The 12,696-nt window shown below is 42.1% G+C and overlaps 1 protein-coding gene across 3 annotated transcripts in view; it reads left to right on the forward strand.

The window, feature by feature from the left end:
* Positions 1-836: 836 nt before the first annotated feature.
* PLCL1 (phospholipase C like 1 (inactive)) overlaps positions 837-12,696 on the forward strand; it is a 355,288-nt gene continuing 343,428 nt past the window's right edge. For all 3 annotated transcript variants that reach the window (XM_059393137.1, XM_059393135.1, XM_059393136.1), the window contains exon 1: positions 837-1,176. In XM_059393137.1, the coding sequence (XP_059249120.1) occupies positions 934-1,176 (243 nt within the window). In that variant the 5' untranslated portion in view covers positions 837-933. The remainder of the gene's footprint in view (positions 1,177-12,696) is intronic.

The raw sequence follows: 12,696 nt of genomic DNA on the forward strand, positions 1-12,696 counted from the left end.
TCAAAGGGTTGGTAGGAGACGCTGCAAAGCCCTGATGGTGCGAAGCTGCGCTCCGTCACCCTCCAGCACTTCGACACTCGGGCTCAGCACCCCTCTCCTCCACACTGCTTGGCTTTGCGGGGCCGAAGATTTCCCTCCCCCGCCCCCGGGCTTTGTGGCCTCTTCAGGCCCATTTCGAAGATCTAAACTTCCTAAAGCGGACGCGGAGCGCCGGCGGGTGCGCACCCGCGCGCTGCCCCCTGCGCCCGAGTCCCCCGGCCGGGCCGCGCCGGCTCCGCGCCGCAGCACACATTCTTCCATTCTTCGCGCTCGGGCACACCCCTTCGCAGTGGGGATTGGTCGGGCCGACCCCTCCTCGGCGACGCCAGGCTCCTAAGAGGCTCCGGCGCCTGCCAATCCCCACGGGCTGTCAAAACAAGTCTTCCCTCCCTGTCACAACAGAGCGGAGTGGAGGCCGCCGCCGCCGCCGCACTTCCTGGGGCCGCCGCGCCGCGCTCCGCGGGCAGGTGGCGGGTGCGACGGGCCGCGGGCGTCCGGCTCCGGCCACCCCCGCTCCTCCCCCCAGGCCGCGCGCGTCCCGGCCTCCGAGGCCGCCCGGCCCGGCGCCGGGTGCCTTTTGTCTGGCGCGGAGCGGGCGTCTGCAGCGCGTTTCGGACGCCTCCCTCTCCTTTTCGCCTCTGCTCCCTCCCGCCCGCATCTCGCTCCCGCTCCCGCCGCCGTCCCCCTGCGGACCGCCGGCCTCCCGGACCGAAGCCCGCGGACGTCTGCAGCCGAGCGATGTCTCCGCTCCAGAAAGTTGCCGCCGCCGCCGCCCCCGGGCGGTGAAACAAAGTCTGGCGGGGCCGCCTTCGGGTGCCGGAGCGCACTCGTGCCCAGAGGCTGGACTCCGCTGCCGGGCGTGCCGTCTCCCCCGGAGAGCCCGAAGCGCCGGCCATGGCCGAGGGCGCCGCGGGCAGGGAGGGTCCCGCGCCGCCCGACGCAGCCGGCTGTGAAGACGACCCCCGAGTGGGTCCGGACGCCGCCTCCGGAGAAGGCGTGGCCGGGGCCCCCGGGGGCCGGTGGAGGGACCGTCGCAGCGGGGTCGCGCTGCCGGGGGCCGCGGGGGCCCCGGCGGACAGCGAGGCGGGCCTCCTGGAGGCCGTGCGGGCGACCCCCCGGCGCAGCAGCATCATCAAGGTAAGCGAGGCCGCGCCGCCCCGGGAGCGTGGGTGTGGGTGCTCGGTGCGTCGGGGATCCGGCCAGGATGCGCGGTGTCCGGAGGCATCGCCGGGCTCCGCATTGTTTTCTCCCGCCTCCCTCATTACCAGACCTTCCTTCCTCGTCCGGAGGTTCCCAGACTCAGCTCTTGGCCGTGAGAAGCAGAAGTCACTTTTTCCCCCCCTGACAGCAGAGGAAAAGTTCCGCTCTGCGTCTTTGCGTTTTGATGGATGCTTTCCCTCATTTTCTCTGAAAGCTTCACTAAGCCGTTGATGGAAGGAAGAAGGAGGGAGTCAGTGTAGATGCAGACCGCGGGATGGTTGTGCATTGCTCTCTAGAGAAAGGTTAGCTCCCCCCCACCTCCGCCCCCTCCCCCAGCACAGTAAAGGAAATGCACGGTTTATCCTCAAGTGAAAAAACAAAAAAACCCACAACAACCAAAAACCAAAAAACAAACCAAAACCCCAAACCCAAACAACCCCCTTCCCAAAGACTCAGACGGTCCCGAAATCCCAAGAAGCGTGAACTTTCCCTGCAGACAAGCAGAGTTTTCAGTGGACCCTCCGGCTAAGCGGAGAGCGATGGTGGAGCCCAGAGTTTCTGCACTGCAGAAAGCGCGAGCGGAAAGCAATGAATCCCCCAAGCATCATCCCAGGTCTTTGTGGTTACCGCTGCATGCAGGGAAGATGCTTCCCCACCCCTCAACCACCAGACAAGATTTCTCTTCATCTGTTTGGCCAGAAATCTGTAAGCCTTTCTCTCCCTTATCTCTTTCTGTCTTCCTTCCACTTGGGGCTTACTTCCTGTTGGAAATTTCATCTTTTGGATGCATGACATGTGTTAAGGTATCCTGGAAGTCGCTCTCCCCCCCGGGTTTGGAAAAGGGCGTCTTGGCATAAATGGATGTGAGTAATCATGTACATGTGAGATTAAAATTGATTTTGGTAGAGAAAGTAGTCTGTATGGAATATATATATATATATATATATATATATATATATATATAGTCATACAGACTACATATATATATATATATTCCAAAGATGACAGTGAAAGATGGACTTGAAACTTCTTTCTATTTTCAGTTTACTTGGTGTGCTAATACATTCAAGACCCTTGTTCAAGGTTAAACTGTGTAACCACCTCATAATGCATGTCTCTTTCTTAGGCTCAAACTTACATTGCCAGTGTGGGAAGGCTGTGCTCACGGTACATCCACCCAACTCCAAGTATTGTCTAGGCTTTTCCCCAACACTGACACATGGAAGTTTAAAACCAACAGGAAGATTTCTATATAAAAAGAAGAGTGGGTGGTAGTTGCAAATGACTTATAGTAGTTTTTGTTATTTTGTGCCTTTTAGATTATGTGAAAAGGAATGTGCTATTCTGGGTGTGAATTTAGATAACAAGGAAATGATCACTTTTTTTTTCTTTTAACCCACGAGTCAGAAAGCATATTATTTTGAAACAGCACAATTAAGAAACAATTACATTTTGGATTCTAAGATATTGATAAAACATGAGGTCCTGTGTGTGTGAAAACAAACGCCCAATGATAGTTTAAAACATATCACCATAAAAAACAGTGGGCTCTCTAGTGTTGTAAAAAATAAAAGTAACAGAGTGTAAGGAATATACAAATTCTTGCAACTCAATTTGCAGTTTTTAAGTTGTATTATGTGCTGGTTCATATTCTCAAAAAGGCCCTTGCTGAGTAATTTTGCTTCTTTTGTTTTGAAGTTTATTTTTGTGGAAAAAAGAGGGAGGCAACAGAGTATCAACTTAATCTTTTTCCTATTTAATAGTAGAATAAGCATTTAATAAATGGCCTTTATAATTAAAGATCCTAGAAAATGAAGCACATTGTTGTTACTATTTTAAATTAGGTTTTATTGAAAAAGTAATATAAGCATATGATTAAAAAAAAAAAATCAAATGTTACAAAGGAGCACGAAGGGAAGACTCCCAGCCACTCCACACTCCCACTTACATGGTCCGCCCCCATCGCTGCTAACACTTTCTTAAGTATCCTTCCAGAAATATTCCATGCATATGTAAGCATATGTATCTGTATATATGTGTGGTGAGTTATTGACGTTCTTGATTTATATAATAAAATTTAAAGTTTACAGGCCTCATATTCTCAAATTTGCTCCAAATGTTTTTGATTCCCAGTGGGTTGTCCAAAATCATTGTGATGTGTCAGTTAATCTTCGGGAATAAACTGGAAGGTGAATTGATGGGTATGGGTCCTTAGGGTCTGTTCTCAGAGAACTTTATTCCCTTCCAATAGGGAAAGAAGCAGGTGATGGGGTTCTGTTCCACACAATCTCGGAGATAAGGACCTTTCTGTTTACATCTTGAATCTGCGGCCCCATGCTTCACTTTAGCAAAGTAAAAAGGAGAGTCTCTAAAAAAGGTCTAGTTCATATAAGAAATATATAGCATGTGGCCTATATTGAGAGAAAAATGCATTCTTCAGAGTTTGGCCAAGGATTCTTTTTATTTGCATTAAAACATACACAGAAAAGAAAGGCTTTAGTACATTTTACATTAATCAAGCTATTAAATTTTCTCTGATTGCCCCAAATAGCCTTCACATAGTGATAATTCATATTTATGATCATAGCTCTGAGCCCCTGAAAGATTGTGAATCATCAAATATTAAATTATTTTCAGTTTAGGATATTGTTTCTATTCTAATTATTTGACTGCTAATTCTCTATTAACTTGAATATTAGACAAATCAGAATAGTGCATTCCTCTATCATGCCAGGAAACAGACTATCTTGTATATTAATAACATAAAGTCTTGTATATTAATAAAAGGAATGTTTTCAGTAAACTTGCCCTCTCTAATTTGTAAAAACATGGTTTTAGTTGAGAAAACATTTCCTTCTGAGCTGATGAAGACAATAACAACATTTATCTTTACACATTTTTGTAAAGTCTTCTTTCTACTATAGTGTTTCTTCCCTTATATGCCAAGTATAAAGTTTTTTTTTTTTTAAAGATTTTATTTATTTATTTGACAGACAGATATCACAAGTAAGCAGAGAGGCAGGCAGAGAGAGAGAGGAGGAAGCAGGCTCCCCGCTGGATGCGAGGCTTGATCCCAGGACCCTGGGATCATGACCCGAGCCGAAGGCAGAGGTTTTAACCCACTGAGCCACTCAGGCACCCCACAAGTCTAAAGTTTTAAAAAATTTAATAGGAGACTTAAACTAGGTTTTCTTTAACCCATCCATTTTTTCCCCTGTGTTTTCTGTGGATTGATATTCGATAGCATTGCCGCTGAAAAGTGATGCATGTTTTTGGTAAGTGCATTGTTGAATACCATCATATTGCAATAGACTACATCTTAATTGCTTCTTGATGACTCGTGGTTTAAAATGACAAGTTAGTTACATGCAAGACTGATAATATCTAACAATTACGTACTATTCTGCATATGAATATATTTCTGTTTAAGAAATGAGGCCTTTTTCTATCTAATATTTGCTATCAACCTTATAAGTTTTAAATATTTAACACTTTAAATTGTAGTTTATGGTATTTAAGCTCCGTGATATTTTGGAAATGAAAGCAGCATAATTCATTTCTTATACTAGATGATGAGAACTGAGATACATACATGTTTTCAGAATAGCAGTTGATTTTTCTTTCATTATATGTAACATGTTGAAGGGTCCTACTTTTTTCCTTTCAATTCTACTTATGTATGAGTTTTCTAGAAAAAAATCATCTTTTGGATCTCATGGACATAGGTTTGTGGGAGGAAGACCGGAGCTGGAAATGAGGTGCTGATACCTGCACCAAAGTAGCTAAAGTAACTGCTTTGGTGTTTTTTGTATCATTATTTTGTGTTATGCCGTCCTCATCTTGTTATGTTCATTGTGGGACTGCTATAGGGGGTTTCTGAGCCATAGCGTCAAAGATACGCCTTGGGTACCTGTTGACACATAAAATTGTGACTATCCTCAGAGGGGCAAGAGGCGTTTTGTTCACATTTACCAAACGCTGCCTACTATGAGTCAGGTGCTAAACTAGAGGCTTTTTATACATCATGTCACTTAATCCTCACAGCAAACCCTCTAAAGCGGAGAAAAGAGGCACAGAAGGCTACTAGTACAATGTGGAGTTCGGATTCATACCCGTGTGGGCTTAACTCCAGAACGTGTGCTCTCATGCTGACCCTCAGAGGCAGGGAGTCCGCAATCCGTGAATACTTTCAATTCACAACCTGTGAATCCAGTATGAACATGTGATGCCAGAAGAGTCTGAATCTTGGGCCCTGTGGCTTGTGGGGGAAATGATCCTTTCTCTGCTCCCCCACTTCCCAACCCAGAACACCTGGAGGTGGATAACTCTAGGGAGGGATGACAGAGCTTTCTGTCTTTGGTCATTTTGGGAGGCCTGCGCTGTATTTTGAAAGGCAGAGCAATTTGGCAGGTGTTCTACCTGTCGTCCATGAAAGGAGTGCACATCCATTGTGTTACACCAGGCCACCTCTCCCATGTCCCTACCAACAGTCATATTTGTGAGGGGTTGGACTCTCTTTTAGACTGATACAGAAAGGGAACAAGTATCTGGGGCGTAGGAATATGTCGAATCCCAGGAGGGTGATGAAATAGGGGCTTTCAAGTTGGAGCTCTGAAAGCGTTTTGTATGACAGCGATGAAGGATGAGTAAGTATGATTGAAAAATAAAATTGTTAGGCACACCATAACTTAAATAGCCTTCTGTAGATTGGGTTGGGAATTAATCAGCATTTGTAGACTTTTTTTTAAATTGCCTTTCGAAATATGTGTTAAAATTTCCAAATAACCAACTTATGGGTAAATTTTGGAAAAGCCACCAGCCTTTCTGGGAGCCTGCCTTCAGTCGGGGGTGCTTCTCTCAAGGTATGATTCAGCTGTATAAATAGCATTGAACTTCTTAGGTTGATCTGGTTTATTATCCCAGCAACTTCAGTTACAGTGTTTACTTTCCCTGAAATTGCCATAGAAACACGAACACATTTTGCTTTAGAAGTGGTTGCCTCTCATTGTGGTGCCTTTCTGATCTGGTTTCTTATAATACCTCATAAGAGTATTAGGAATAAAATTTAGATAAAGACCTTTGTCTTATTTTGATGAAAGGTTTTAGGAGTGCCTGCCAATTAGTGTTTGCTATTGCTATCAGAATTTACACTATTTGTTTACCTTCTTGGAAAATGTTTTAAGTTTCAAAAAGTGTAAGTTAATGATGTATTCATTGAGAGGAGACATATACATTGCAATCTAGACTAAATAGGTTTTTTCCCTTCAGTTTTTTTTCCCATTTTACAGTAGAGAACACAAGTAATTAAATTTTGTACTGTAAAATGTCAATTGAACATATACTGCCAAATAACACCTCAGGCACAGCAGGGTGTTATGAGAAGATACCAGGAGAAGCCGACTTTGCCTTTAGTGTGAATGAACAAACAATCCGCCTCTAGCTAATGCCAGTGCAACTGGCCGGGCAGTGGACTAGGAGTAGCTCAGTCTCCCCTGCTCCTCCCTCACTTTCGTTCAGCTTGAATGACTGTGAACATCAAACATAATTCCATTTTTCAGGAGTAATATCCCAACTGAGATATGTATAAGATTGGACATTTGAAACAATTGTCCAACTGAAAATACTAAACAGCAGCAAGAGGCAGAAGCAATGTTTTGTTTCCTGTTGGGATCTCAACACCAATAAATGAACTATTGGTTATTAGATGGGAAGAGAGAAAAATCTGATTGAACTTTCTATCTAAATCAAAGGTATGAAATCAGTAAACTTTATTATAGTGAAACCTGTCAGTTCTATAAAATCTTATATTTTGATAAGTGTTTTAATAATGTCAAAAGCGTTTATTTGTAGTTTTATTGAATCTTATTTATCTCAGCATCCCGGTTCCTATAAAAGGGTACAAAAGACAAAATTTATTCTGATTATTGAGTATGTGAAAAGTGATCATGAAAATTAGCACTAATTCTATTCTATAACAATAATTTTTCTCTTATTTTAAGTTGTCACCAATGTAGTATGTATTTCAGCTAACACTTGATGGCAACAAAATCATAGTATGACAAAGTATTGGAATAGTTCCTTGGATTTAAAATTGAACTTGATCTGTCATTTTATTTGTAACATCTCATGTGGATGTGTTTAAGAGAAATATAGTAGTTTATTTTTAACTGTACCATTTAACTCATTTTGCTAATAATTAATCTAGCATTTCTTTGAGAAAGTAGGTTGTATATGGTGAATAGAAAGGAATCATTATTTATATTCTCATTAACACTCCAGGAAGAAGAAAGGCAGGTTAAAATAAAAAACAATGCAATCCATTTAAAACAAAACAACCTACAAACCAAACTATTTTAGAAAGTGTGTTTAGTTTCCAAAGATCTCTTAAATCACATTTGTAAATTTACGAAAGTACGCAGCAGTGTTTTTCCTTAACAATGCAACTTTGTATTCAAAAGATTAAAACACCTTTGAAAGATAACATCACCTTGTTAATTCTTTCATGTTGACCTGTCCAAGAGCCTTTTTTTTTTTTTTTTTAAAGATTTTATTTATTTATTTCACAGACAGAGATCACAAGTAGGCAGAGAGGCAGGCAGGGAGAGAGGGAAGCAGGCTCCCTGCTGAGCAGAGAGCCCGATGTGGGGCTTGATCCCAGGACCCTGGGACCATGACCTGGGCCGAAAGCAGAGACTTTAACCCACTGAACCACCCAGGTGCCCTCAAGAGCCTTTTAAAAGATGCTAGCTGAATCTGTATTAGACGAAGCATGGGCAATATGTGTAAGCTAGCATACTTGAATTCCTGTGTGGTACAATGTGATGGTTAGAAATGATTGTGAGAGAGTATGCAGAACACCTTCTCTTTGAGTTGTTGAGGGAGATCAACACAAGTAAGGCAAAAAGAGACAAAAGAATGCCAAGATTTCAAGGCAGAACTCTATAGAGAGTTGGGCCTGATCACGTTGTAGGGACTTTCCCCTAAGGCACAAGTGATTTCAGACCAAAGTTGGCCAAATAGCTTGTGTGCTTAAGCCCACACCCCGCATCCCAGATCTGACAGCCAATAACAAGGGGAGTTGCTCAGGGGCACAACTCTTAGGGTCAGAAAATAAGGAGTCAGAAGGGGGAGAGTGAGTTCCTGCCAAGTTCTCCCTTGACTCAGGCTGAATTAGGGTCTGGCTCAAAAAAAGGGCACCTGTTTTGGAAGAACCAGTGCAAAAGGCACTCTTCTGACCCCTTATAGGTCAACTCTTGATGTTGCGTTCAGGACAAAGAGAGAACAACATCCTATGTGCACTCTGACTTTTCTCTCCTTTGAAAGCTTCGCTTCCATAAAACATTGTCCGTCATTGTCCTTGGACTTGTAGCTTCTTAATTATCAGGACTAATTTTTGGAGGACAAGGTGGAGGAGGACAGGAGTTTGTTCTCCCCCTAGAGGCTGACATATAAGTTGCAAAGACCTCTTCAGCATTTGGTGAACTCTTTCAAGATACTGGGAATGATTGATTCTCTTCTATAATTAAATATTACATATTTAGAAATATTATTAATAATTCAACATATTTCTTTTAAAAGTTTATCTAATAGATAAAACATCTTGAAGAGACGTGACATCTTGAAGAAATTTTTCTTATTGAGACATTTTCTTTGTAATAATAGTATAAGCCCATGTAACTTCTATTATAGCCTCGCATTGTTCTAAGTGCTTAACGTGTGTTAACTTAGTCAAATCTCACAATAACCACGAGGTGAGTATTTTTTATTATCTCCATTTTTATAGACAGAGAGATAAGTGGCTTGCTCAAAGTCACATAGCTAGCAAATGGCTGAGCCAGGAAATAAACTCAAATAGTCTAGCTCTAGAAGTTGCCTTAATCTTTATGTTATACATCCTCTTAAATAATATTGATTTAAACCTTAGCTACTGTGGGTGAAATGGCATTTTATGCTTACCTTAAAAACTAAGTTTAGCTAACAAAAATTTTAAAGAAGTGATTCTGAAAAAGTTTTGGGAGGCTCTTAAGGATTATTTGAATACATTTTTTTTTGGAATACATTTTTAGAGTTTTATAACCTTTCATGTAACATACCTATGACTTTATATTAATATTGTATTCTGCCTTATCTTGAGAAGGGTGGAACTCCTATTAGCATTTTACTTTTTGACCAGAATTACCACCCTTACCACAAGACACAGCTTGTGATCCAACTTCGGTATAAATTAAAACAGGCTGAGGAATGGCCTGTTACTTAATCACTGCAACTTGATACAATTTATTTTCTAATTTGATAGTTTTACCTTCCAGTATCAATAAATCAATAAGGAGCGTTTGAGTTTTTAACCCAAGGAACTTGTAATTTTGTTTAGTGGTAGTGTATATGATGTTGTGTGATTGAGATTTCCTTCCAGTTATGTTTGAGGTAAGTGTAGTTCTTCACACATAGGAGGAGCTTGGCATATATTCCATTATATATTCCATATATATTTGGAATTCCATTAAATTGGAAGTGTTTATAGTCATTTATTTCATTTTATTTTTTTTGGTGGGAGATAGAAATTCCAAAGTCAATATGTGGGAAATTCAAATACATGATTATGTCAAGAAATTACTGTGCTTATGGCTGCTTTATTGTGTTAAAGGTAATGAGTCTGTTCTTCTCTTCAGAGATACAGTATGGTGACCAGGGGGTACCCAGAGACTTGTCCCCATCACTTGGAGACTAGTTAGGTATTAAAAGCATAGTCAGCTCTTTTGTTGAAACATCCATATGTTAGTTTTTATTATCTATCTGTAGTTATGTTAAGTTGTTATTATTTTTAAAGATTTTATGTATTTATTTATTTGAGAGAGAGGGAGAGAGAGAGAGTGATCATGAGTGAGGCAGGAGTGGGGAGGAGCAGACGGAGAGGGACAAGAAGAATCCACACTGAATGTGGAGCATGAGGCAGGGCTCAATCCCACAACACTGAGATCATGACCTGAGCTGAAATCAAGAGTTGTCTGCTTTACTGACTGAGCCACTCAGGTGCCCTGCAGTTATATTAAATTATTGAAAAGACCTTGGACCTTGGCTTTCTCTTTCTCTTTTCCTATTGCAACATTTGCACTATAAGATATTTGTTCACATTCTTTTAAAGCAGATTTTTGGGATAGTCTTTATCCAAGGACAATTTTGTCATGAGAAGTCATACTCAGAAGAGTTAGCAGTTATGTTTGATGAGATGTTGAGAGTCTTGGAGTTTGGGAGAGAAGAGAAGGAGAAGGATCAGGGTGTGGTGGAGGGAAATGGAGTCAGATGGGCCCGTATTTATAAATGGACAGCTAAACAGCTTAACGAATGTCTCTTTACCTGGATCATTCTACCAGAAATTGTTCATTTGGGAATTCAGGTTTTTCGGATTTTGATGGATTTTTGGTTCTTCTGGAGAGTGTTTTAACTAACTAATAGCTCACACTTTAACACACCTAACAGTAATTGCTGGGCACAAAGCCATTTGCGCGAGACATTCCTGGGAAGGATCTAGGAAAGATTGGTCAGGGTTGTTGGACAGAATGCTTGCATTAAAGATGAGTTTTGTCTATTTTGCTGGTTTTCTAGCCTCAGCCCCAGGAAAGTCCAAGGAAATTCTTCACTGTTGTACCCTCAGCACGATAGTCTCACCAATACAGAAGACTGGCTTCTGACAAATGGGCCAATAGAGAAGTTAATGTAATGAGATGGACGTAGTTGGGAGTGCTGGAATTAACTATTACTCAAAACAAAAGGTCTGACATTTTATAGGTTCAGGGGACCATGAACTATTGTGTTCAGCCACCAGGTCTGGTGTTACAGAGAAGCTGCTTTCACCACAGCCCTACCTATATCTCTATCCCAGGCTAAATGAGAGGAGGACTGGGAGGGAGGAGGTAATGTGGAGACGTGTGATGGTTCCTGAAGAATCTGTTCCTTTCACATTCCTCATTGGGGTTTGGGGGGAAGAGCTCATGACCTTTTCTGAGGCAGAGGAAAAAGGACTGGAAAGAATATGTGATGGTGGTGACATCCAACAGTCCTCGCCTCTACCAAGTCTCCATATAAATTGGGATTGATGCTCATCTTCTCTCTGGAAGATACTCAGTCTCTCTGGAAGTCCCCCTGATGCTGGGTATAGAGAAAGGGAACACTATAGAAGATGGCCAGGCATCTTGCTCGTGCCCTACCCAAAGAAGCCATTTGGGTAGAGGGACTCTTAACAAGGGGCAAGGTGAGGGGTAAGAGGAAGATATCAGTGTCCAAGTCAAACCTCTAACACCAGGATGATGAATATGCAAGGAAGGAGGGCACTGTGGAGAACCAGCAGCTCCAGAGAGTCTGCATTTGGATGCCTGCCTCACAGAGAGAGCCAAAGGCCAGGTTAGTGTTAACCTAAGGAGGAGAGAAAACTTACCCAGTGAGGCCTGCAACATCCCTCTGGGACTATCTGTGGAAAACCTTGGCCTCTCCTATCCCTCAGAGGGAAGAGCAGAGAGGAAGAGAAAGGGAGAAGTGGGTAGAGTAGACCCACCCCCAGCTCCAATCACTGTAACCGCCATTCTAGCTTGCCTTGTGGGCAATGGGGTAAAGAAGAGGACTTTGAACACAAGACTGAAGTTATAAATGAATAGGACTGAGTTTTTATGAACTTGAAAGAACCCTTCTAATAACTGAGAGAGATTGAAACATTACGGAGTCTGAGTGAGCTATTGGTAATAATCAGAGTACCCAGGGAAAAGAGCATCCAAGACAGTATGGTTGGGAAAAATAAAACTCACAGGTTTGTACTCTAACAATCTGAGACTGCTTAACTATCAATTACATTATTATAGAATTGGAGAGCTTAGAGATCATTCTCTAAATTTACCCCTTCATTTCCTAAGTATGGCTGTCCACCATCTCTCCTATTTATCCAGGGCACCATTGTAGAGAACTATCTGTGATACCATAAACAGGGAATGGAGGGTTCTTTAAAGATTTCGTGGTATGGTATACAATAATAGCAGGCACTAATATTATCAAGATTGTACATTATCTTTAATTCTGATAACGTGATAAGACATAGCTACCATTATCATTTCAACCCTAGAGAGGAGGAGGAAATTGAGACTCTGAGAGGTGTGGAAACTTGTTTTAGGTCTCACACCCATTAAGGTGGGTGGAGGGCAGAAATTTTCCTCCTTATTTTCTTTTATTCACCAAACCTGCAACTCCAATACTCCAATTTTCCAAAAAAAACAGTGATTTAAGAACATATTGATCTGGTTGGAATGGGGCCAGGCAGAAAACAACTTAAGGTGGTTCAACCTTGCTTTGTTCTGCAATAAAAGCAACCATCATTTATTGAGCTAGGTGCCCATACATCATTTCTTTTTTTTTTTTTTTTAAAGATTTTATTTATTTATTTGACAGAGAGAAATCACAAGTAGACAGAGAGGT

Source organism: Mustela nigripes, chromosome 3 (assembly GCF_022355385.1).
Source record: "Mustela nigripes isolate SB6536 chromosome 3, MUSNIG.SB6536, whole genome shotgun sequence".
Taxonomy (NCBI): Eukaryota; Metazoa; Chordata; class Mammalia; order Carnivora; family Mustelidae; genus Mustela; species Mustela nigripes.